This window comes from Falco naumanni, chromosome 4 (assembly GCF_017639655.2).
Source record: "Falco naumanni isolate bFalNau1 chromosome 4, bFalNau1.pat, whole genome shotgun sequence".
In the NCBI taxonomy this organism is placed as follows: domain Eukaryota; kingdom Metazoa; phylum Chordata; class Aves; order Falconiformes; family Falconidae; genus Falco; species Falco naumanni.
The window spans coordinates 103741665-103769642 of NC_054057.1; the positions used below are offsets into that span (position 1 = coordinate 103741665).

At 35.0% G+C, this 27978-nt stretch overlaps 1 protein-coding gene across 6 annotated transcripts in view; it reads left to right on the top strand.

Moving 5' to 3' along the window:
* ERC2 (ELKS/RAB6-interacting/CAST family member 2) overlaps positions 1-27978 on the top strand; it is a 521662-nt gene that overhangs the window by 360696 nt on the left and 132988 nt on the right. For all 6 annotated transcript variants that reach the window (XM_040593123.1, XM_040593126.1, XM_040593127.1 and 3 more), the window contains 2 exons: positions 3524-3671; positions 22063-22197. In XM_040593123.1, the coding sequence (XP_040449057.1) occupies positions 3524-3671; positions 22063-22197 (283 nt within the window). The remainder of the gene's footprint in view (positions 1-3523; positions 3672-22062; positions 22198-27978) is intronic.

Here is a 27978-nt window from a genome sequence, read left to right on the forward strand (position 1 = left end):
TGGAAGGACTTCAGTAGAAATCCCCATCCTTATATTCTTGTGCAGTTGTCTCTCAACATTCGTAGGTGTAAGGCCTCCCAGCTCCACTTATATTTACTATAAAGATAAGAATTTAAAAATATATTTGCAATATTTTTTTTTGGGGGGAGGGGGCAATTCAAAAAGGTATGTGCTGTGGGTTTGTTTCAAATCTTAGAGAATCTCAGTGGAGCACTTACCAAGCCATATGACAGCAGCTACTTCACATAACTATGAACCGTTATTTCCTGGAAGTGTTTGGTATGAATCATTATTTCCTGGAGTTAAGTGTTTGGTTATGTATTTTCCCCAGTATTTTCCCAAGATAGAGGTGGTGTGCTGCATGGAATTATCCTGCAAGCCACAAGACAATAGAGAAAAAAAAAAATTGTTAGCTTTCCCTTGCAAAAACATTCTCATAACTTCTGATTGGCTTTCATATCCCCTCAACACCATTAGCTGAGAAAAAGTGTGCTAGGGTCTGCAAAATCTTGTAGTTTTGGGGCTGCAGAATCCAGAGTTCAGATTTTTCAAAGAGTGGTGACTGGCTGTCCTCTCCATGGAAGGTTTTATCTCATCTGCTACTTTAAAGTGGGGCTAGAGAGTGTTGCAGAGTTGAACAGTAATGACCACAAGAACGTGATCATTTTGGCTGGCTGTACAAAGAAGATGGATGTGAGTGAATCCCATTATCAAAGAAATGATACCAAATAATTCAGTAGTTCTGACTCTTCACTTAATCAGGTTTGTGTTGTCTGCCAAGGTTGAGGCAGTGAAATAATCTTGGAGGAGTAGTAAAATTTTGGTATAGCTTCATGTAGTTTTCAGGTCAGTTTGATATGTTTATTCTGTGTATGGCTTTTTACAGCTGTAATACGTGTAACGTAATTAAATAACATATATCATTGGAAACCTCATAGATGGCAAGTATTTACCGTGAAATTTGCTGTTAGATAAGCAGACATTTTATTGGGTCTGGCTGGGATGGAGTTAACTTACATAATTTAAAGAATTAATCTAATATATTTTAAAACCTTGGAATTTCTGAGATGTAAATTTCTTTACCTGTTTTCATTCTGAGTGTGTTGCATTTGTGATGGTTATGACAATGTTTATCTTCAGATATTAAATAAGTATATATTTATACTGATAATTATAGTATAAACAGATTTATATTTTGCTGTTTACCAGAGGTGTCTACTATACAGCAATGATTACCATGAATTAAAGTTTAAGATTCAGTCCCACTGGTGTTAATTGCAGACTGGGCAAATCTTGGTCCTACGTATCCTGAAAACCAGAGGAACATCGTGAAACCTTTTTATTTTTTTTAATAATGTTCAAAATAGCAACAAAATTGTGCTCGATACAAGTTAAAACTGGAAAATTTTCCTTGATACAAAACCATTGGAACATTGTCAAAACTTCTGACTAACCTTTCTTTGTAATTTTAATAGTCTACTATCAGAGAACTGTAGAAGTACTAACCTATTCTTGTTTCATTTGTAAGAAGAATATTCTATCTAATAATGCAATATACTGTTTCTTTGACTTTAAAGCCACAGAATACCTGTTGCTGTCACTTCCTTTTAGAAAGCTTATGTTATCACCTCAGGAAAAAAACCCACCACCTTTAGGGTTAGGACACATTTATAGAACAGAAAAGTATAGAGTTCTATGCAAAAGGTACTGTGGTGAAAAAGCTGAAATTGTGTTACGTTTTTCTTTCAATTTGAGCCAGATGCTCAAAAAAGGGCATATTTAGATTTTATACGGTATGTAAATTCTCTGCTTTCTGCAAAATTAGAGGAATTCTTGAATACAGTAGCAAATCAGCTTTCTTCTAGTTCAGTACATTAAAAATTTAACATTTTAATGAAGATGTCATGGAATTGATATTGTATTCGAGCACAACACATCAAAGCACTGACAGTCTTTTACAAATTACTATGCAGCAAGTTTTATGCATTATTATGAAGTTTATAGAAAATAGATCTATATCTCATTTCACATTAGCATTATGGGTATGTGACTATCTGATCTATTTTTTCTTTGATAACTGTTATTTGAAATAATTAATAGCTCTCATCTATAATTAAGACTGTTGGAGACTTATGGAATCCTCTTTTAAACATCATTTAATTGTGATTAGAATGAGGAAGACAGAATAATAAATGAGACTATTTAAGTGTGTGAATAAAATGCAACTGTTTATCTAAAATTGATCCATGTCTCATAACTTTGAGAGTAAAATAAATGGGTTGTTTTTGTTTGACTCCATCAGAAATATTGTCCTATAAATATTTACATTAATACATTAGGAACTTTGAAATAAAAGTGAAATAGCTTTCTTGACATTTTTGCTGGCAAGCAAAGGACTATGAGAATTCCAAACTTGTAGCTCACCTTGACTGTATGAGTTTCATGAGCTGTATTCTTACATTTATTAGCAGTTGGAGCCTAAGGTTAATTTATGACTCATTTATCCGTGTTTATTTTTTACTGATTGATCTTATATAGTCCTGGAAAAAGGCATAGGCCACAACATACTCTGTTCTAAAAGCTATTAAGTATTATATGCTTTTTTGTGGCTGATAAGTCATAGTCTGTCATGGAATGCATTGAAACATTAATATATTTCTGTTGTTTAGGAAAATGGGGGACAGATTATGACCTTACCAGTGTGAGCTTTTTAGAGTATAAAAAATAGTAAGATACGGCAAGATTTGTGCCTCCAACTGCGTGTTGTAAAAATCAGCTTTGTCATGTGTCCTTACAAACTATTTACAATATGCCCATGCTAGCTTCTATGTAATTTTATATGTTTCTGAATACTCTGTGTTTCTGTTTTCTTTATGGAGATTGAGAGCTCAAGATTCCAAAGGAAAAGGAATCAAGGAACTTCTTTTCTAGATGTTATGTTTTACTTCTAGAATTATAATTTTGTGGTGACGCATGAATAATAATAATGAATCCTTCAGAAAACATTCAAGTAAATGTGAGGAAGATGTTCAGAGGTTTCTGTATTGAGGTCTTGAGAGTACCAAATTAACAAGATAATATAAACATACATTTTATCTGTATCACTTTCCTTTTTTTTTATTAAATCTGTATGATTTGGATAATTCACAACAGATTTATGTAAGATAATGTAGAATTCAGGAAAGTATATTTAAATAAATAAATACCATATTTAAATAAATAAATACCAAAAATATTTAAAAGCAAGCCATTTCACAGAAATAACTGTTAGATAGCATATTGTTGTAAAATACACTGAGGTAAATGTTTTATGAAATAGTAAATAATGAAAAATCTAAAAAGACATTTCGGCTAATTGGTTTATTCATGATTTGAATAGACTTGAAAATTTTTGCTACTTAAAGAGTGTTCAGAATGTGGTTGATTGTTCTATTGGTTAAAAGAAATATCTCATGTATTATGGTATAGTATTATATGCTCTGTTTTAATGAGAATATAAAAAAAATTAATTTTATTTCATCAGACAGGAAGCTTTGCTTGCTGCAATTAGTGAAAAAGATGCAAACATTGCCTTGCTTGAACTGTCTGCTTCAAAGAAAAAGAAGACTCAAGAGGAAGTAATGGCTCTCAAACGAGAGAAGGACAGATTAGTACATCAGTTAAAGCAGCAGGTAGGGAGACATTAATTTTCATACTTTCATGGCAACAGAAAATTGGCATCATTTTCATTTGTACTATTTTATTCTAACCTCATATTGAAAGTCTTCAAGCCAGGTCTGACATGTGACAGCAGTTACAAAAGGTAGGAGGTGTTCAATGTAAGTGTTTATTGCTTCTCTATGGTTGTTCAGTATTTAGCTGCACGTTTGCTTGGCTCATATCATATGCAGCCAATACACTTTGTTTTCCCTCCTCATATAGCTTGCAACCTTCTTCGTTACGTGAGACAGAGGAGAGCAGATGCTCTTTGCCATAAAGCAAGATCTATCTGTTCTGTTGAATTTTCTAACCCTCTTCTGTTCAGTTATTTGCTTATCTGTTGTAAAATAATTGTGTTTTCAGAAGGTTTCAGGCTTTCTAAGAGGTTATCTGGAAATCATGATTATCCTTAAAATAAATTCTCAAATTAGTAGGAATCACCCTGTCTTCAACGCTGTAAGTCATTTGAGGTTTTAATAAAAAAACGTGTAGTTACAAACTCTAGAAATAGATTTTATCACAAGCAAATTTAATTTATCTTCTGCTTTATTTATGAGGAAAATAACCGTCCTAGACACAGTACACATATACCAGACACAGTATATAGGTCTCTTGGTCCAATTAAAATGATTAAAACTCTGCATACTGTGCAGTGGATACTCCCCCTGATTTTTGTAAGGTAATACTCATAGCCAGAAGAGGTGCTGTAGGCAAGAGGACAAAGGATGTTCAGATAACCTAGGTGGTAAAGACCTGTGCTGTGTGTCATGTATGTTGTTAAACACTTTCCTCTTTCAGAATAGGTGAAAAAGATGAGAAAGATGTTTTCAGACCATATCTGAAGGTGTCGTATCTGATGTTTTCTTTTGTGTGATATTACTAAACTCTGTGATTGTTGCTTGAAGAGGAGGAGAATACCATCAGCAAAATCATTCTGGTCTCCTTAGCCTGTCAAAGTTTGTCCCTTTGTCACTTTGACACAGTGGCACAGTGTGCCACTTTACAAATGAGCATGCCATGTTAGTGATGTTTAGGACATACTGCACAGTCAATGTTATGATTCTTTCTTCTGAATCATGCATTACATACTGTAGAACTCCATGCACTCAATAACAGAAAATGAAGGAAAACCCTTGCTGCTATGCTAAATTCCCAACAGCTCTGACCTCATAGATCTAATCATTATAGCTTTTTCCAACAGGTCTATAAAAATAGGAAACAGCCCCTGAGCAGGAACTTATCCACTCGTGATGCTGACTTCATTACAGACATTCCAGCCAAGTACCCGTGTTCCAGCCATGATGCGCTCATGTCTCAGGTCAGTCAGCTGGCCAGGAGACTCTTCACCCAAATTTTATATGCTAAATAGGCAGTTGTGCTTTATGCTTTTTAGTACTTCATCCCACTGTGCTGCAGGGGAGCAGATGATGTCACGTTCCAAATAATTCTAGTTTTTTTGTTTTGGTTTGCCTTGGGAAAGAGAAGGTTGTTATCTTCTCTTCTAGAGGTCTTATTTCACCTTTATCTTTTGTTACTGAAGAGTAAATGAATACACCATTTTGTCATGTTCCACGATACCTGTCATGGAGATTTTAAAAATGTCCAGTAGAGGCATTGGCAAACAGGGAGGTTTTCTTGGGGTTTTTTTTTTTGTTTGTTTGGTTTGGTTTGGGTTTTTTTTTTGTTTCTTTGTTTTAGTACCTTTAAGCTATCGCTGAAAAGTGTTCAAAACTTTCATAGCTTTCTTCGGAGTGAAGGAACAGCAAGATTGCTGGAGAGGCATTGTTTTGGATAACTTCAGTTAGAATTGTAACCAAATACTTCAAATGCCTCCATTATTTATAGTGATAAAGATCTTCAGTAAAGCTATTTAACTAGATTAAACTGATGCCAAAATAATCTCCCTGTTATCTCAGACACCACAAAAAAAAAGAGACACCAGGAACAGGAATGTGGTTTAACTAGGTCACCACTTTATTACACTTGAGAATTATCTGATAATAGAGGTTGTAGAGATCATTCATACTTCTTTAATCCCTTTGGGGAGAACCACTGTCAACCCCCAAAGCTTTCACATGTGCATCCAACACAAAGGCTTGTTAGCGCTACTCTTTCTTGCTATGATTGTGCTGGCTGGGCGGGGGAGGTGACAGATTCCACAGTGTGTTATATATCCACCCTGTTCTTCAGTTTGAGATGTGTCATCTCCAAATCTATTTCTGATACACTAGAACTTCAGTGAATGACCAGCTGCAGCATCAGGTTTTTTCTTATGGCCTTATTTGTCCCATCCACCATTTCCACAGCTGTTATACCACTGATGGAAATAACAAAAAAAAATCCAACTTCTCCAGCCTAATATGATCACAAAAGAAGATATATTTATAAATATTAGAAGATGACTCACTAGATAATACTAAACATTAGGTGTCCAAATCCAGTTCTGCTCTATCGTGTAGGAGGAATTTTTGCTTTGAGAGCCAAGATAACATGGTGGACAATGATAAAAATCTATATTCCCTTCATGTGTAGCCAGAGTAGCAAATGGATTTTTGGTGCATCTATCTATCAGGGCTATGAAGATGATCAGGGGGGCTGGAGCACCTCTCCTATGAAGACAGGCTAAGAGTTGGGGCCAGTCAGCCTGGAGAAGGGAAGGCTCCAGGCAGATCTTACAGCAGCCTCCCAGTACATCAAGGGGCCTGCCAGAAAGCTGGAGAGGGACCTTTCACAAGGGCATGTAGTGATAGCACAAGGGGTAATGGCTTTCAACTGGAAGAGGGTCGATTCAGATTAGCTGTAAGCACAAAATCCTTCCCTGTAAGTGCGGTGAGACACTGTCACAGTTTGCCCAGAGCAGCTGTGGATGCCCCATCCCTGGCAGTGCTCAAGGCCAGGCTGGATGGGGCCTGGAGCAACCTGGTGTTAGTGGGAGGTGTCCCAGCCCATGGCAGGGGAGTTTGAGCTAGATGATTTCTAAGGTCCCTTCCAACCCAAACCATTCTATGGAATTTGATCGTCTCTAAGGTCCCTTCCAACCCAAACCATTCTATGGTTCTGTGATCCAATCAAGCAGGAAGCCTTCTGTTCATGGCTACAGGAGGCTGAGAACTTACCAAGGCAGCAGGGCAAAGGATGAGAAATGCAGACCTTAAATAATCCAGTGCATTTCCTGCTACGTTGCTCCTCACAATGCTTCTCTGTCTTTCATAGTGATGGGAAAGCTTGGCTGCATATGAAGCACTGTGGCTGAAAATCCTACTAGCAGAGCAGCAGTAAGAGCAGGTTTTCCCTGTTCCGCAAAGAGGCATCAGCTGACAAAAGTAAATGTGTTACAGACAAACTCCTCCTTTCTCCTTCAGTGTCTGCAATTCAGATATTTATTCTGATATAGTTATATCCTAGAGGAAGTACTATTCTTGATTTGCACATCAAATATTGCATCTCCTGAACACAAAAACCACTGTTATATCTATTCTGTGTTGCTACAAAATTGCTACTATTGCAGGTGCATCAGTTTTATGAGATTTTTTTCATTAAATGTAAAAGTATTTTCTACTGTTTCAGAAGAAAGTTGGTTTGCTCCACTTCTTTCTGTCTTCTTTTTACAATTCCTGTGCTGCTACTTATATTCTCCAAATTTTGCTGAGAAGTGTTCTCTTCAGACCCAGACTTTCATTTCACTGTTGTGTTAGATCTGCAGAAAAAGAAGGGCAGTTGTTGAAGTTTAAAGCAGCAATTGATAGGGATTGTCTTTAAATGATGTAGCCAAGCTATTGGGAAATAATTTGTAATTATTTTAGAGGAATAACTGAAGTTAGAAATTTGCTTGAACACGATTTCACCTTGCCTAGAAATCTACATGCACTGTTGTAGATGTCAGCAAAACTCATATAGAAGCAACATTTTAGAGTTTCTTTACGTAATCTTATTACGTTTTCCTCATTATACTGCAGAGTTCATGTAATGATGCTGCAATTGAGCATCTAATTGCATCTGCTCTCTTTATCTCCTCCATGTCTCCCTAGAGCATTTTTTTTTTCAAAGACTTCTCATTTTAGGAAAGCAGCAATAATTTGAAATTAGCCTTCAGCGAGGAAGAGCTTTACCATTTGAAATAGAAAATATTATTTCAATCAAGTTTTATTTTGTGATCTTTATAGACAGGTGAATCACTTTGCCTAAATAAGCTGTTGTGAAACTTCAGCCCTCATACTGCATCATCATATATCTGATAGTTTGATCTGATTTTTGCTTTTGTTTGCAGTTTGGGGAGTTTCTTTCTGTCAGAAACTGAGTTTTTGTTTCTGCTGCTGTGTCTTTCAGTGGCATCCTAGACTTTCTCATGTAGTTAATAAACTCCAGTTCCATATTTCTAGCAATTCAAAATCATGTTATATTGTGGATCATTACAATGGATAATACCTAAACAAAGCACAGAATTAGACTCCAAGCCTAGGATGCTAGTTTGCTATTGCAAAGTGATGGCTTCTTTGTCCGAGGTATGATAGCTGTAGCTTGGAAAGTCCTCTGCCGATACGAAAAAGCAAGTGCAAATGGCTTTTTTGGAGAGAGCTACCAAGGCTGTTTCTTGAGAGAGAGAGAGAGAGAGAGAAGGAGAGGTATATCTGTAAATTCATCAGAATCTAAGATTTCTGATTGTATACATGGAATACCCAGGAATATCATCTTTCAGGCGTCACTGCCTTCCTCTGGAGAATCCTGTTGATGAAAGGAAATTTGCTAGAGTCAGATTTTTTTTTTCTTTTTCATACAAAAAATGCGAACACTCCTCCTTAATATTTCTGTATGCAGGAGAGGGCCATCTACTGCTCTTTCACCTAACTCTGATGAGACCAGTGAGGGTCGCAATTTAAGGGAAGGGGTTGTGAAGTTTTAATGGATAGACTTCATAACATTTATAGCTGCTTACTTAGTTGGAACATCAAAATGTTTGCAGATTCATCTCCTGCTACTCAGATTGCTGTAAAAGAGCTGTAGTGGCTCCCACCATATGAGGTCATTGCAGGCATCAAAAGCCTGCTTCATATTTAAAGAGATAGGGCACAGTATGTAGTAGATGTCTTAAAGGTTCAGGAGGTCAATTCTATTAAACTCTGTGGAGTAACCCAATGTATTGAGGTTACTCATAGAATTTTATTGTTATTGGATTAGGGCCAGAAAAACAGATTCTATCACTGCACTGTAATGTATCACAGACTTACACTGGGATTGAATTGCCTAAATGCAAATGTAGCTGCTTTTACCACAGACTTACACTGTGAAAAACTTCTCTAATCACTCTGGTAGACTTCTGAAGCATCCTGGTGTATTTTTTGTTTCAACGGGAACCTTCCTCGTTCTCCATAAGCTTCCTTAGGGTTGCTTCAGAAGACTATTAACTTTGTGCTATAGGCAGTGAGAATGAAAAATTCCATGAGAGGAAGAAAAGTACCAAGAACTTTTCAATATCTAGGAGTAACAGGCTATTGTCTGAACAGGCACCATTCTGGCAAAGGTAAAACAAATACAGTGCACGGCCTGCTCGGGCATGAATATTCATTTGAGTGTATCCATGTCATAAACTTGATGTTATTTTATGTCTTTTATTTTTAATGTAGTTTGTCTTACAACAGTGAAGTCACTTATTACTCAGCTTGGAGGCAAAGTATTTACTTTCCAAATTCCCCCCTTTCCCCCCACCCCCAAATTCCACAAGACACCTGCGTCCTTTGCATTTGAACTAATCAATTATTTTTTTAGTCATAGAATGTCAATGTTTTCTGCATTGACAAATATACTGATTTTCATTGCTCAACAGTGCCCACAGACTGACAATGGATATCACAATAGTAATCTAAACCAAAATAGAATTAAACCAGAAATGTAATGCGTTCAAAAAGAAGAAAGTTTAATAAAGTCTCAGTTGCAAATTTCAGGGTTTTTTTCTTTTTTTAAATAGCTCGTTACTGAAGTAATGCTCCTAGCACCAAATACACAGTTGAATGCCTTTCTCTAGTTTTTGTATTCTTATTTTTCTGGCCTTTGAGAACATCAAACAGATTGTAAGTCATCAAGACATTGATTTTGAAGTAATTTGTCACAGTTCTTCACAATGAAAAAGATAAAGGAGCATCTTAAAAAAAATGAAATATACTGCCTTTGTAGTGGAATGAGAACATATGTGATTTGTTTTAAATATGAAGCTACAGATGTACATATATTAAAGACCAAAATATAATTTATGGGAATGACTAGAGCAGTCTTTTTATGGATTGTGACTGTGTGAGTTTAAGTATAGCTGTTATTTCTAAGCTGGAAGAAAAGCACTGGTTTTATCTCAAGTGCTGTCTTACTTTTACAGGTTTTTTCATATTATATTTTGATAACCTAGGAAAATTATTTGTATCACAATGTATCCACCTGTGAAATTAGTAGTAATAATACTGACCTCTGTGTTACAAACACCTTCTCATAAGAAACAAGCATATTTAATTTTAGTGATATAAGGACAATTTAGCAGCTGCAATCCGTCAGTTAAATATTTATTGTTTAGTGGTTTAAATAAAAGCATTCCCAGTAAAACAGAACCACTGGAATTGTTCTGATTCATACACCAAATGCTCTATTTTGAGAGCCATAGAACTTTGTAGTAGGCTTAAAAAAACTTTTAGAAATACAGTATTAAACAAATCAGCATGAGGGCTTGGCTGAGTGATTACATAATATTTATAATCATCCTGGCCAAGATTCCTTTTGAGAATTCTAAGACAGCTATTTTTAGAGAAATTTGTATAGTGATGCAATCCTTCATGAAATAATTAGCTTAAAGTCCATTTTTAGAACAGCTCAAGAGATTTTGGTAAAGAGCAGAAGACACTGCTATGTTCCTGATTCATGCTGAATTTGGATACTGCAAGAAAATCTCCCCGTTGCCTCTTTTTGCTTTTGGGATATAAAGCCAAAAATGTAAGTGGAGTTGGCCAAAATGCAAAGTCTTCTAACTCCTTGAGAGCATTTTATTTTTCTTCTCAAAACATGAAATTAGAAACCTTTCCAGTGTTTTCAAGACTGCAGGTGTACAGAACACTCTGGCCAGAGGCAAAGCTGGTGTTTGGCAGTCTTCTCTAGTCTATTAGTTCACTACTCTATATTTCATCACATTAACATATTGCTAATGAAACAAAAAGGGTGAGAAACAATCAAGGAATTTAAAAAATCTGTGTAACCACAGTTTCTTAGTATATTAACCACTAGAGATATTTTCTCCTGCATGGAATACATAGAAGTATTTCTTAATAATTAACATCCAAATATTCCAAAGGATTCTTGCAGCAGCAGAGGAGTAAAATGGAATTGAAGGGCGTGTGTTGCGTTACATATACTGTTCTATTTAAATACATCAGAAATAGTGCTAATGTGATATTATGGTGGTGACATCAAGCACTCAAGAATAACAAAATGCCCCAAGCTATATTTTCCCTGTTTGATTAATTCAGCTGTATTGCATTGTGTATTTTATGATATTGAAAGTGTTTATATTACTGTATAAGAAAAAAAACAGGATTAGAAGTTGTTGTCATTGTGATTATTCTGGCAGTCCAAAACATTCTTCTGCAACACTGTGCATTAATTAATTACATTTAAGCCTGCTAATGTTTAACAAGTGTGGGAACAAAAAAGTCTTGCAGTGCTTTCTTATGGTTCCTGTAGACATTATCATCTGTAAAACCTGTGATCAGTAGCACTGTCCTGGTATTGTGTCGGTTCCTAATCTCTATTGCTTCTGTTTCTGATGTTAAACTAAGTTCATGTTTCAGATTTCCTTGGATTTCACAGGTGGCAGTATTATAGTAGCACAGAATGCTATGTTGTTCTTGTTGTTCTTCTTGTTGTTGTTATTATTGTTAATTATTATATACACAGATCTACTTCGGAGAGAGATTTATTGTACTGTTGAGTCTAAATGTTACTGCACAGTAAAGAGAATCCGTGTTATAAAGCCGTTCACACGGGTACTGCAGATACACTTGACTGTTGTACGATTTTTTTTTCCTCTTCTGTTTATACTGTTTACTATCACTCATAATACTGATCTTGCTCAAGCTTTAAGCACCTAACTTTGAACAAATAAGTAATCGGAGACCCTTAAGTTTTAGGAGTTTTATTTTTTGTTGCAGTTATGATACACAAGCTCTTTGTTTTCTTTTGGACAGGTAAGAATAGATGTTCTAATAGCTTTATGTGTTGAACTTCCATATGAGGAAAATTATTCTGGTTATTTTTGCCTTAAAAAAATCTTAGACAATGTAGCAAAGTGACTATTAACCTCTGATTTTAACTGTGTCTGTTCAGATCCCATTGACATCAGTACAGCAGCCCATGCATTCAATGGCCTTGAATTTTACTACCTTAAAAATTCTTGTAGTTTATACTTTTGTATTAATTAGGAATGTCCTAAGGCAGTCTTTCTGCATGTCTTAACTTTGGGTTTTATTATCTTCATTTGTAATCTGAATTTTGAATCTATATTTTTGAATCTGAGTCTGTAATTCTCAATTTTGCCAAGTGCAAGCAGCTTAGATATAAACCCAGTGCAGACAGATCAGTGTAGGGGTGAAAGAGCAGAGTGCCACTTCTCCCTATAGCTTCACACGGCAGGCTCCATATGGCATGAGGGATGAAAGAGAATGCGTGTGTAGCTAAGAGCCTTTGCCTGATCAGATTAATTAATTCAGAAGAAATGTTCTGTGTTGGAAAAATACTGAAAATGTTGGCAGTGGTCACACAAAACTTTTCAGTTATTCTCAGTACGATTTGACAATTTATATTATAAAAAACGAACTCATGTTGTAGCTGGATATGGCATCACTTTTTCCTCATGCTCTCAGGAATCCAAATTCTTTGGGATGGTATTTTTACACAAACATATTCCAACAAGAGGAGCTTTTTGCCTTGTAGCCGTCAGGCCCTGTAGGCATGACAAGCCTGGGACATAAGTCCTTTCCTGCTTTGTGGTTGGTGAGCTGCTTTAAAATCTGTTTCTGTTTGTTGTCTGTGCGGAGGTTTTTTGTCCTTGAAGAATTTATATCATATCTTAAGCATGGCCGTGTCTAATGGCACCCTTTTTTACTGGTGATAATCTCATTGTGAACTTATACTAGAAACTCTCAATAGCTGTAGCTGTCATAATGCACTTTGTTCAGACAAATGGTTTAACTCCACCGAGTCTGGAAATCTTAAATGGAAAAAGTATGTAATACACATATAAAATAATGTATATATTAACACTGAAACTTTTGTAATTTTTTATCTGGCTGGCTCAATAGGTGAAAATGGATATTAAGTATCTCAGATAAGAATAGCAAATATCTCCATTATATAAATGAGTGAACTCCCAAGCCAAAAAGTTTTTGGTTTTGGTTTTTTTTTCTCCATGAGACATTTTTGAAACAAGTCCTTAAGTTCTGCTACAGAGTACTCTATGATAATCAAGCTAAATATAATTTAACACTTGATCTTAAGTACAGTGCTAAGTAGCCAGTTATTAAAAAATTCTGTAAGAATCGGGTGTCAAATTTTTCTCCTACTTTGATGGTGTATAAAACTTATCACTTCTACAATCTAGCATCAAAGATAAGTTGTAGGTAAGGTGTCTATAAAGCATGTCAAGACACTGTTGTGATGTTATCTCCATTTTCGTCAATATTCTAATATACCATCCATATGTTGAAATTTATGTTTTATTTGTCAACTTCTATTGCATGTAATGGAAAAAATGTAGTAATTTCAGCTTAGGCTGTATTTTATATATGATACAAATGAGAGAGCTGGGCTTGGTAATGAAATCGCAGAAATTACAACTGAAATCAACTATTCAGACTTTAAAAACACTGAAAGACAATCAGTGCTACTAACCAGAGATTTGCAGTTTCAAAGGTCTTGTTTAGCTACTGAAGTTTCTGATTCATGTCTGCTTTTAAATAATTATTATGGGGAAGTATCTTTTTAATGAGTTATTTCCTGTTATTAAAAAAAAAAAAAAAAAAAAAGAAAGAAAAAACAGAGAATTTTACCTTCTTACATTGCTTGTCTACATTTAGTAGGACCTGGCCCGAGATGTCCTCAGGCAGCTACTGTTTCAGAGCTTTAATTATGCTTTTTAACCCACTTCTTTGTGTCTATGTTCTTACATACTTCTATGTAATTACCAAGTTCAGTAGTAGGACTCATGCTAAAAGTATTTGTCTGACTTTAGCCTATACATTACTGAGTATGCTGTATTATTACAAGATATTTCCTGCGCTTCAAGCCATACTTTTAATTCACGGAACTTAAAAAGACTTCAAAAACACAAACTGTAAATGCAGAGACCGCAACTAAAAGTCAGATGGACCATGTTCAAATCAACATAACTTTGTTCAGTCACAAGTGTCAGGAAAGTTGAAATTTGGCCATAGTACTTTAGATAAGTGTCTGCTTGGCACTTGGAACTGCTGCCTGTCTCAGTCTGCCAAGTGTCTAATATCCCAGCTGGTGTTTGTGAGACCATTATCCTTCAGCTATTGAAGAGGGAGGCTTACTATGAGTTCTAACATCTTTCAGGACAAGTCAGTTACATTTTGTAATCTTGCAAAGGAGAAGGTGTTAATGGTTGTTAATATCAGTTAAATAATGCATTAATTAAAAAAGAACTGAAATACATGTAAAATTTTTATGCTCATGCTCAACACTAAATTATCAGATCCAAGATCTGCGTTGGAAGCTGCTTCCCATTGCTTCACAGGAGTCAGAGTATCTAATATGACCAGCAATTGCTTTTGTATTTCACCTGGGAGGAAGGTTTGATTTCATGAAAACTTGGAAACCACTCAGTTCTGTTTCTTAGTCCCCATTCTCTGTTGGGTGAAACTGGGAAGGGCAGACAGGGCCTGAAGAACAAGTGTTCTGGTTACATGTGTGTTACAAATGATAAGAATGGTAAGATTTTAATGTAAAACATCACATGAATTAAGTTTAATATAGATGGGGAAAAGAAAAAAAATATATGCTTTCTTATCTTAAAAACTTTACTGTGTTCATTACTCTTATGCAACAGTCATATAGTTAATGAGGTAAAAAATAAAAAGAACTAAATGAGGAGTAGCCAAACTTTTCTCCAATAAGCTATCATGCACACTTTTAGCCTGCATGCATCCTGTCTCTCACACTTCCCAAGACAAGTCATACACTATAACAGGAAAAGAAAAACATGCTTATTAGCCCATTTGGAATTTTAACAGGGAAAAAATCGTGTTCTTCAGTGGAGGTGGGAAACAAAGCAGCAAAACCCATGTTAAAATACAGTTAAGAGTAAGAATATAAGAATAGATTGCATTACAGGGATGTTATAAAAAGAAAATGCATAAATAAAGCACTCATTAAAACATAACTCTACCCCTTAGTGATGCATTCCAACACCCATACGGTTATGATTATGATAGTTATTTAGCATCTGGAGTCCCTAGTTGGTTACCGTACTGTAATGTTTTTGTTATCTTTTGGTTTCTGATGAGTGCTTGCAAATTTACAGGATTCATAACTTAAGGTTTATTTCTGTTGGAATTTTCTTGGTGTCTCACTGCATAAGAAGAAAAAAGACTGAATTAAACATTATCATATATTTCTAATGACTGAAGACAAGAGTATAATTTATTTTTTAAATAATTAGCATTATTTTGATAGTATTATGCTGTCAGAAATGGCCTGAATACTTAGCATAAAATAATACATTCTCTGGAATACTTTGAAGTATATTGAAGAATGTTGAAGTCCAGTTCTTCCATGGAGCTCTAGTTTTGGCAAAAGGTCCTTTAAAGCAATGGCCAATTAACAGATCCTTCAGCTTGTGGAAAAATGACACAAGTCCTTCTGTGAAAACCATAGCTGGTGAATATATTTTAACAATTGATCTCATTTAATCATGTATTGATTCAAGTCTGCTACCATTAAAAAGAATTAAGAGCAATCTCAAGGTCAGGCTTTTTAACAGTAATAGAGTAGGAATTCTCTCTTTTGTTTCAGCTAAATAATATAGTGAACTAGCACTCAAAAATCTCTTTGTATGAAGAAGTTTAAGCAAAAGAAGTTTCAACTGAAACTTTGCAATGGAATCTTTCTTAAATCTCTTTTCTAGATGGCAGAGTAAACTCACTGTTTGGCTTATCAAATTGCACGTTTCTGCTTCTGAAGGTAGGTCAGCAGGTCCCTGACAGAGCAAAACATTTAGTGTGAGCTTTGCTGTAAGCATGGACATTGTCCAGGTGCTTAAAACAAGCATGTTTTACAGAATTGGCTAGCTCAGAAGCCAAAGCTGATGCATATAAAAGCCATGGCAGAAGCCACAGGGATACATCCTGGTGCATGTATCTCTAGTAAGCTTGAGATGATCAAAGAGAGTGGAACTAAGTGACAGTGATGTTGAATATGTTTTTTAGAGGCTCCAAAGCTGGAACTTGAACTTTTTATTTTTGATCTCAGAAAGAGATTAAATGATGGTCAAACAACAATAAATGGAAACTTGCAGAAGAGATTCCCCCCACCCAAAAAAACCCCAAAAAAACAAAAAAAACCCCAAACAAAAAAACCCACAAAACAGTGAATCTGCTTAAGTTCTAGAAATAGAGGCTTTACTCATAGTTTAATTTTATTTTTTAATATAGCCAGTGATGACTTCATTGGTCTTAGAAGTCACCATAAGGGTTACTTGGAAACACAGCATTCTGTGTTGTCTTCTGAAATACCTTTTGTACCTACTTTTCAAGAATCTCTTCCTGTCTTACACAAATGTAACAGTCTACATTGTGGAATAATTTGTATTTTTTAACGAACAAATGAATTGTTTTTGTGAAGTCTTCATTTTGTGCAAACTATTCTAGTCTTTTAACAGATTGTGAGTGCTGAATGTAATTTGGTGAACTTTAAGGATGTCTGAGGCCAAGTACAACATTTGTTGTCCAATATTTAATTAACCGTAACTTATCATATAACAAATCAGCTATAAATTTTATTCTATGGCAGTTAGCAACTTTTGTATTGTGATGCAGCAGAAATTATAAGAAATTCTTCACTTCAAACGATAACAGTTTTCAAAGAATGTGTAAAAATATTGTTTGGACATGAAAACTGATTTTATTCTGAGAGAGTAAATACAGAGCTGGCTTCATTAGCAAACATTTCATTAACACACAGCTAATGGAATTCAAGCCTGAAGCGCTGGATTCATAGTGAAAAAGCAATTGCAGTTGCACATGCTTTCATTAATTCTAGGTTAACTCCACTAAGTTTATGCAATTTCTGGATAAACTTGCGGCCTTAAGCACACAGATTTTAGATCCCTACATTCTGGATTTCAAAGTTAAAAATAGATATTTGTGTGTGTTCTAAAATTATTGTCCTAGGGAAAAATGCTCAGATTAAATCATTTATTAGTAGAAATCAGGAAGACTGAATCTAAACACCTGTCACAAGAGAAGTGCTTTGTGGAAGTGTTAGAAAACTTTGTTGGGGGGGGGGGGGAAGTGTGAATAAACTTACTTTCAAATAGTGAGATTGCAAGAAATAGATGTTCTATGTTGTTGAAGACAACAAGAGGGCATTGTATAACCAAAGCTAGAATGTGGCGCTCTAGATTTTAAATTCCATACTTTTAATAGTTAGACCACAAAATATCTCCAGGATAGCTTGTAGGCCTTGTATCTGCCTCCCTCCCATATTACTTAAGGAAAATTCCTACCCTACTGAAAGTGAATATTCTAGAAATGTTTCAAATTCTCTTTAATTGAAGAGATTGAGAAGAAAATCCAAAGGAAAGTAATAGCTATTGAATGGTATTATACCTATATCCCAGAGCAACAAATCTTACTATTTTTTCCTCATTTGAACCTCATTCATGAGAGTTTTGTTGTTAACTTGATCCATATGACAGATCAAAGCATAGTTCCCTATTGCCACCTTGCTAAAATATTTTTTAAAAGACAGTTTTAATATTATAGTTTTACAGTTACAGATTGCTGTTAAGCTATGTAGTCTGTTACCAGTCAATCAAAGACTTTCATTTCACTTCAGCAGATCCTTACTTAAACACCACAGAATTTTAGGAGAAGTATCTGTCAGTTTTCTTACAGTGCTAGATCATAAATTCTTTGGTAAGTGAGTTAAAAATTCAGTTACACATACCATTCATGACCTTGACAGCTTAGCAAATAGTGATATTGAATGATCAAAGACAACTGTTTCAAGCCCTAAGGGTTAATATACCTGTGCACCTAGATTTAAGCTGCTTTTAATTCCTCTATCACTCCTTTATTTTAAAATGGATGCAGTATTTATTGAATGTAGTCAACAAATTTAGCAAAAAACTCTGAGGAAACAGTTTAGGCTAAAATTAAGGCATACTGGTCTGTAGAAGATGCAGTTAATTAATTGTTGCATTTTACAAGTGAACATATTTTTCTTTCCTGGTATAAATACCAATTAAAACTTGCTCTTTTTCAGGTGTGGGCCTGGTATTCACCAGGCATTTTCAAAAAAAATTGTTGATGTTATAATTATGTTGTCAGAGCTGAGGCTATGTAAATTTTGAGAAACCCCATCTCCAGGAAAACTGTATCAGTAATAATAGTTTTGAGAGCAAAATGTGAATACAATTATGAACTATATAACTATTTCAGATATGGATTAACTCATGCAGAGTAATACATGATGCAAATTAGATATGGCACAGTTTAAATGTGTGTACCATCATCACTAATTTTCATGAATTGTACGTTTCAAGACTAAGTTTCCCGATCATTCAGAAAAGTCATATTGTGTAATCTGTTGTGCTTTCAAAAGTAATCTAAGAAAAGGTCTTGGATGTTATTGAATAGGAAATTTTCAAGGATGCTGAAGATGTTGCAAGAAATGATGGCATTACCAAGTCAGTAGATGGTATTTCTCCCTCACAGACAATACTGAAGCAGTCTTTTAATGTGCGGATATGGGACCCAGACCATGAGGATTTACTGTCTGTCTGATAAACCAATGTCTTTCAAAAATGTATATGCCGTTCTGTATGTTTGTGTATGTGCTTGTATGGAGGTGTAGGGGTGTGAAGCCCTAGGGTCCTGAACAAATTGCAATGTGGTTAATTAATTTCTTCCTCAAATAAAAATATACATGGCATTTCAAAGCCTACTAAAAATTAGAAGAGTTAGCAAGGGAAGCAAACAGAAATAATGTCACAGAATTTTGTTTGGAAGAACCTGAAAAGGATTGTATTGTTTCTCTGGATGGCTTCACATTTGTTCCTCCTTCAGAAATCCTCCTGTTCATTCTCCTCAAAACTCCTCCTTTTAAAAGTTTGAAATAATACCATGTTTTGTATTTCTTAAGTCAAAGCTAAGCATACCTGACAAATACAGTTCAGTGTGGAAGTATAGCACTCTGAGAGTAGCTTAATTAAAGACAAATAGAACCTCAAAATGGTATTAGTTATCATTGTGAAGAGCTAACAAATAAAACCAAAAAGCTTTTAAAAATAATATTTTCAAAATATTTAGCATAATTTTAAGAAATTAATGACAATCACAAGTAATATATTTTTTGATGGTTTGATGATCACTTGAGAGGAAAAAAAATTTCATTTCACATTTCTTTATTATTTATTTTTAATATTTTGCTTCTAGGACAGGCACACTAAAGGAAGCCTACTACAGCATTAACATTTCTTTGTGCACATTTTACTGCAATCTGGCATCCAAAAGGAAGAAACGTTAGAAGTGGTTTATTTATATTTCAGCACCAAATTAGAAAGATGACATCATTCATTTACAGTTCTTATCCCATGACATGTCTAATCCCCAACACCTCATTACAGGGGACACTTTTAGGATTGCATATATCATCTTGTTTAACTTTTGCATTCTTTTATGGAATACAGTTGAAAGGTAGGAAATTTAAGGCTGTTCATTGATAAGAAAATAAACTAATAAAATGTGAGGAGCTTCCCCAAAGAGGCAGGATATTACAGTGTTTACAGTAAGTGGGTGGTTATTTGTCTATTAATTCTCCATCTTTTCCACTCTTGTTCTAAAGGCCTTCCTCTTTGAATCTGAAGACAGACAGACCAACTATGATGATTCAGATTGAGTGGGTTTCTTGGCAAAATTGATAGAAATTCATAGCTGAATTTCATACAGCTGTTTGCTTCTGTCTCCTTAACGAGGAGAGGGAGAGAAAGAAACGGTTCCAACTGTCCAGAAAATAGTGTTAAAAACTGTGAAATGTTACCATACAGTGCTAATGCAATTCCTGTTCAAATGAATCCACCGCTTGACCTGTGGAGGGCATTTATTCTGTAACACACTGAGAAGATGCTCTTTTAGTGCTATAGAGATGCTCAGAAAAAGTGACAGTGGCTGAAGCATGTGTGCATCCCATCGCGGTTGTTTTTCTATTGTAATATCATGGATGCTTTAAGGGTTTGGTTTGGTTGGTTGGTTGTTTTGTTTTTACTTGAACGAAGTACAGGTCTCCTCCTGTAGAAGTTTTCTATGATCCTGATGGGCATTATATGAGGTGCTTGAGAATCATTATGACACTTCCAAAAAATAAAAAATTGCTAAAAAGACATATCAGGATTTCCTGTGATCCCCGTGATGCATAGTTTTCCTCACATTAGATTTTGTTATACTTCAGATATTGTGTAATATGAATATTTAGTTTACATTTTTTCCAAATACCTTTTCTACTTTAGCAAGAAACATTAAAATTGGGGAATTGAATAGCAATCTCTGAATTTTTACATTTTACATTAAAATACACCTACCAGTGAGATTTTTCTTAATGGAGATTTTGATATTGGATTGTTCTTGTAGGAAAATCAATTTACAATAGTCCTGGAAGTAAATTTACCACATACTAGCTATAGGACACTAGCTATGTCATGGGCACTTTGAATTGGAAGACAGTTAGACCTGTTAATACAGCAACATACATGACTACATGGGTTGTGTTTGAATTCATCTGTTTAAGTTGCTCATTCAGAACTCATTAATTTGGGCAGACTCCTGGGGGTAACGTCTTTATCCGGCATCCTCACTGGAGTTAGTATGAATCTTGCTACTTGGAGTGTGTGTAGAACTAAACAGTGGCTTTTTGCAATTGATTTCAGTCTCTTGAAACAGTCTCTCACTGTCCACCAAAAGTGTCTATGTGCAAAGTAGATTTGTTTGTGCTTGACCAATGCAAATGATGTCAGCACAGAAAATCAGCATGAAGTAGATAGATAATGTTCCTTCAAGAACAATCTTTCTCCTATAGGATTCAGGTGAGATTTTTTGAGATCCTTCAGTCACCTGCATTATATTAATTCTATATCTAATTGATTCTTATAATTTTGCAAGAACGCTTTGAGACTTAGCAGCATTTTCTTCTGGGCTTTGTTAGTGCAAAAATAAGTAACGCTTGATTACGTGTTAACAAGTTTGCCTGAGGCAGCCTTCAGTCCTGCTAACAGAAGGAATAATTGCTGTATCTGATGGTCTTGAGCAATTGGCAGTAAGATATTTTGGGTATTATGAGCAAGTTTTGAATTATACCAGTCTATGTATTTTATGGTATGGAATAATTGTAATAGTGATGAAGAGCAGCAATGTATCTTGTTATCTCGCGGTGACATAGATTTTATTATCTGTACATGGCAGTAGCTGAAGTGTTGATCTTTTTTTCAAGATCTTTATCTAAGACTTTCATTCAGTAACATGTGTCAAGTTCCTTAATCACTTATTTCTCTAAGTGCCTGTGTCTGTATCGGTTAGTTTTCAGATTCTTTTAACTTACTGTTTAGCAGGGTGATCCTGGTGTACAATTAAAATATTTAAGCCAAAACAGAGCTTTTAACATAACTAGTCATGATTATTGTTGACATGCCTCACTAGCTAACTGTAAATATTTGAAGTACACTTAATATTCCTTTTAGTGAGAGTTAAATGGCAATATGTAATAATAGACTGGAAAACTGTTCTAAAATACTAAATTTAGAAAAGCTGAATGTCTCTGTTGCCACCCTTCAAACACAACATCCTCGATGATACCCTTTTCTGACTTCTTTCTGCAATTCTACTCATGTGAAAACTGAGACGGAAGATGTGTTCACATACTTTGGTATCTTTTTCTATTTGTGAGTCAGCAGTCTGACTACTATTGTTAGATCCTTACAGCTACCGAAGAGAAAAAAAAAAAAAAAAAGAAAAAAAGGAGAGCTAAGATCTTCCTAAAACACTGTTAATGGCAAAATATTCCAACATGTAATAGAATTGTCTCACTTTACATCTTAAACAGACACAAAACAGAATGAAACTGATGGCAGATAACTATGATGATGACCATCACCACTACCACCACCATCACCACCACCACCATCATCGATCTCCTGGGAGGCCACAACACTCCAACCACAGACCCTCTCCAGATCAGGTTAGTCACCTCTTTTTTCACCTTCAGTTTTATGATTTTATTATTTTGATCTTTCAAGATAAAATAAATATTCCAAAGAAATAATAAGCAAGTGAAGTGATCTTTGAACTGAAACTAATAGCTCTGGTATTTATTTCCATCCCTGAGACAATTTAAACATTTTGGCTTTTTGTCTGGTGTCTTACATTTTTCTTCCCTATATTTCTTTAAAAGTTGTGCAGCTATTTTCAGGATTTTATAACTCAACATTTTCAGCAGAACACCAGTAAAAAATTCCCCACTTAGTGATTACTAGTGATTTCAGAAGTATTCACTTTTTGGAGTAATTTTTTGTTTATTTAAAATATATGGATTAATCTTAGTATTGAAAAACCTGTGCAGTGATTTCCTTTGGCAACTTGTAAACCAATAATTCCAAATGTGTTTTTGGAAGTATCTTTCTGTTGAAGGTTTCAAATAGCAGATATAGCTTAAAATCAGTAGTGGTGCATTTTTAGCTAGGCAAGATAAACCAATTTCAAGAGATGTTTTGATTTAAAAATGCATAGTAAATCACTATTATTCTTCTTAAAATATCATCATTCTTAGAGTCCTGTGTTTCAGAAAGGGCAGAGAGCTGTCCAAATAACATGGCCTTCTAAAGTATGTTAATTGAGCATGTTAGCACTGAACCTTTCCTCCTCCAACTAGGGTGAAAAAATATCCATAAGCCCAACACTGTTTTGATTTTGTAAATGTCAATATTTATTTACAAATAAACACAATTTTCCAACCAAAATTGGTAAATATGTAACTCATTTACTTTTGTTGATAATAGTTTAGAATATGAATGATATGAAAGTTAAGTGAAAATTAAAATACAAAATGGTTAAAACAAGTTTACTGTCACATAGTTTTAATATTTACACTGTATATGTTTATGATGTTCTGTGGCTTATAGTGTTCCAACACTTTACCTTTTGGAATACTTTAATGTGGTTTTCCAGATAATGTTGCTGTCAACAGGCAGAAATTTGCTAAGTGTCCAGCATGCAAACTCAGTACTTCTGATTCATAGACAGCTGAGTGAAGCAGGCACCTTGACTGAATAGTTTATTGCTTTGATGTGTTTAAACAGATGTTTCCAAACAGAAAATGCTGTGCCTTTTATTTCTGGAAAGCTTAAAGACAAGATCCCTCAAAAATAAAGTATCAGTATCTGTTTTAATTTTATAGTTATAATATTGAAAATAATGCCATAGTATTGTTATACCTATTAGTAAAAACGTTACTGTTATTAGTTATAGCTAGTTATCATTATGAAGTTAATAGTATTGAAAATAATAAATTCTTTAATTCCTTATGCAATTATATAAAACATACATCATATTTGTATACGTACACATCAAAATAGTATTTAATATTCTAGTTACAACTTTAGCTCATCCTTAAAATACCCTTCTGCTAGTGAACATATTTTCGTAATTGTTCCCTGGAGTGTCTGGGTCTGATACTGTTAAATGTGTTATGGCAAAAAACTATGTGCGTATGTGCATACATGTATGCGTATACATGTTTTTGTGTATGAAATGCTAAACCACGAGAAATACAAATGAAAGAAGCTAAGCTGTAGTAGATGAAACTTCAAGAAAGAAACTTCTATTTTGGAATTAAAACGTACATGTACGCCTTGTCTCCAGCATGCCATGCATTTCCAGCTGATACTGGATGCCGCTATTCCATTTGTAATGAATATGCTTAGTAAGTGGAGACCTTGTCAGCTATGCATGAAGTCTGGCCTGAAGATGACTTTCAAATTTTAAGATCTTATCATTGTATGACTCTTTAGCCTACTACAATGAGTGACAGTTGAAAACTGTAGGAGTTTTAGGAGGAACTCGGTCACAGTAGGACAAGAAGGAAGGAGGAAAGTTATCCGTTTATGTATTTATCTGGAGTAGGAAAAACAGTCTATAGAAGCAAGTAACTTTTTCAGGTAGAAAACCCTAGGGAAAAATAAAACATTGCTTTTATATGAAGAATCATTGTTTGATACAAACTTGGTTTATAAAGTTGTAACGGCTGGTAGAAATGAAAAGGAGAAACATTGGTGAAGTTAAAACAGGGATGTATGTTCAACTACTTCGTTGGGAATAGGAGACAAAGAAGTAAATGATGCCTTTCGTAGAATGACCAATAGAGTTGTACTAAAGACAGGAACTGGTAAGTATGACATAACTCAATTTCTTGGATACCACCTTAAAAGAAAAAATCAAAACCAAAAAACAAACAAAAGCCTGAACAGAACACAGAACCTTTCAAGTTCTTGGAACATGTTAAGAACAACCTTTTCTTTCAGAAAGTGGAGAAGGGTATTGTGATTTGCTATTTTGGTTTTAGTTCTGTTTCTGGTTAAGAGACAAGTTTGCAGTGTTTATAAAAGAAGGCGAAATTGTCTGACAACAACCATGAAGTAAAAAAGGTTTTGGTTTTGTGCAAGGAGTAGAATGAGAAAAACAGGATGAAGGCAAGAGATGTGAAAAAACAAGTAACAGCAACCTCTGTGTTACTGAAACCCCGATACAGCTTTCAACTGCTTCAAGAAACCTGAACCTGTAAATAAAATTTGAGGGACAAGACAATGTAAGAGAGCTAACATTTAGTGAAGAAGTTGCTCTTCACGGCAGGTTATTCAGGGAAGAGAATGGATAAGAAGCATAATGAAAGTCTCAAAACATCTTCAAGAACTTAAAAAACTTAAGAAATTATATGAGTGATGGAAATGTGTACATTGAAGATAGATCACGTAAAATACTAGCAAAATAATTTATTTTACTAGTATTTACTAGTACTGTTATTTTCAGTTTTACTCTAAACTATGATTACATTGAACAGCTCTCACGTAGGATGTAGGAGATCCTTGGACGCTTGAGGAATCATAAATTATAGAATGGTTTGGGTTGGAAAGGGCCTTAAAGATCATCCAGTTCCACCCCCCTGCCACAGGCAGGGACATTTTCCACTGGGGCGGGTTCTGAGCCCCATCCAGCCTGGCCTTAAACACTTCCAGGGATGGGGCATCCACAGCTGCTCTGGGGAAACTGTTCCAGTGTCTCACCACCTGAACATTAAAGACTTGCTTCCTAATATCTAATGTAAATCTACCCTCTTAGTTTAAAAACACTATCCCTTGTCCTGTTGCTACATGCCCTACTGAAAAGTCTGTTCCCATCTTACTTCTAAGCCCCCTTTTTTAAGGATTGAAAGGACACAAAAAGGCCTCCCCGGAGCCTTCTGTTCTCCAGGCTGAACAACCCCAGCTCTCTCAGACTGGTATCTTTACAAATAAAATGTGTGGGGATCTATGGATACCTTTATTTTAGACCCTGGAAACTTATGGACTAAATTATTAATCAGTGAATCAAGAGAAATCCTGTAGTCCTTTTACTGTTCATTTTCAGTAGTTTGATGTCTGTATCAGACTGTATGGCGTTACCTATCTATCCATCTCAGAGTATATCAGATCACTTTATACTTGCTTTGCCCTTATCCTCTTTTCCTAACCATCAGCTGGTGGTTCCCATCAGAATAATACTTGATAAACTATTTTTACATTACATTCTTGAAGATATGAGATTGTTTATCACTACGTACTCACTTTATCCTTGCGCTCTTTCCTAGGTGACAGTTTTGGGCCACTCTCTAAAACAGAATGCAGGTCTAGATGGCTGTTACATAGCATATGCATCCTATATTTAGTCTGCCTGTATTTGTCAAGGACAAATTATGTCAAGCAAATCTATTTTTCTTTGATAGGGTAACTGGCTTTGTGGCTAAAGAAGAAAGTGGTAGCCGTGACATACTTTGAATTCATAAGGCCTTTAATGTTGTCCCACCATTTATTAATATACAAATAAATACATTAATTTGTAATGTAATTAATATGCAATGTAAAAGGAATTACAATATTAAGATCTGTAAGTATAAATAATACTATTTAAATTTAATTAATTATGAAATCACCATGAGAGGGGTGGGCAATTGATACAAATAACATGCTACAGATAAATTTTCTGTTACTCATTGTCAGACAGGAGGGACAATCACAGCAGCATTCCAAAGAGGTTTGTCCTTTATCTGCTTCCACAGAGTATTTTTTTTAGAAATTATTTCAGTGTATGATGAACCAAGCTGCAAGAAGCTCCAGGTATAGTAGGAGCAGCTCAATAAGCTGCTTCAGTCTCAATGAACTCGAGAGAAAGCCTAGAATAATTAATCCGAAATTCAATAAGCACAAGTCCATTTACAAGGGGGAGAAGTTACTGATGAGGCACCAGCATGGAAAAAGGCATCTGGATTGCACAATGGAATACCATTGCAGTGAATTTAGATCTAGTTCTGGGATGTGTGTAATACGAACGAAGAAGCAGGAAGCAATTATTCTGTCCTTTCAAGCACTGGTGAGACCTCATCTGAAAAGCTGTGTACAGTTTTGATCACCATGGTATGAGAAAGATAGACAAATTAGAAAGGAACAAAAGAGAGCAACAAGAATGACGGGAGTTTTAGAGAACATGCTCTATGAGGAAGGCTTGAAGTACTAGGTTTGTTTAGTCTAGGAAGTACTAAAGGGGAGACATAAGTCTTATAATACATAAAATATTTTGTAAAGAAGATGACAATCAATTGTAGTCCGCTGCCCACTGGAGAAATAGCAGGAGTGGTAAGTTTAATTTTACCAAGAACAACTACGTTAGTTATTCAAAAAAAGGAAACTTTTTCCCTATGGGTCTAATGAATCTGTAAGTGGAAAGAAAATGTGGACATTCTTTCATGTAGATGTAATGGAAGCTGCTTACTTAGAGATTTTTAAGAACAGGGTAGATGAATATCTGTTGCACATAATAGCTATATTTCATCTTGTGTGGGTGCATTGAGCTTGGAGTAGGTGTTGTCCTGAGGTACGGCCATCCCTAAATTTCCATAGACTCTGTGAACAATGAACTAGCCCAGCAAATGTTTACTTGTAAAACAAGCAAATAGGAGATCCATAGCAAAATCCCTGCTGAAATAATCTTAGAGAACAGCACAGTCAATGATAATCATGAGTGAAACCTAGTCATTGCTCTAGCTTACATTTTTCAATCATGGATTTTATTTTACTTTTTATATGCTGTGTTGTGTTGTTTATCATTCCATACACTGTTCTTTTGTACAGTCATTTCATTGCCATGTGCTGTACAAACCTGTATTTCCTATTCAATAGTGTATTACATGTAAATTCTAGATATCTGGTTTTTGATGATTATAATCCAACATACTGCTAGTGGTTTGAAACTAAAGAACAAGATTTGAAAATTTATTATTTTCTCAGTATCAGAGGCATTTTTTTGATTTTGTAAGGAGACAAGAAGGTGTGCATATTGTAACGTAAATGTCATTTAATTTAGTGAATGCTAGGGAGGGGTTTTGAAAGTTTTCTCACAAATTCTGAAGAGAAAGAGATAGCTGCATGTACAGTGTTAATCTTGAAACATTTTGCATTTATGTAGATAATACTGGTTTTTCTAAATTTATATGCTACATTTATATAGATAAATAAATGCATGTTATCATATAAGCCTGTAAAAGCATGTACATGTGTATTTGAGTATATATTTGTAACGAAGGATAGGATGTTTCTTACTGATGTAAAGCAGTGTACATATGCTACTGTGAGTCCATACCCCCTTTAGATGGTGTACCACCAGTCTTTTGGAGGAAAAATACACACACATCCTGCTTGAAATGTGCATACATTTT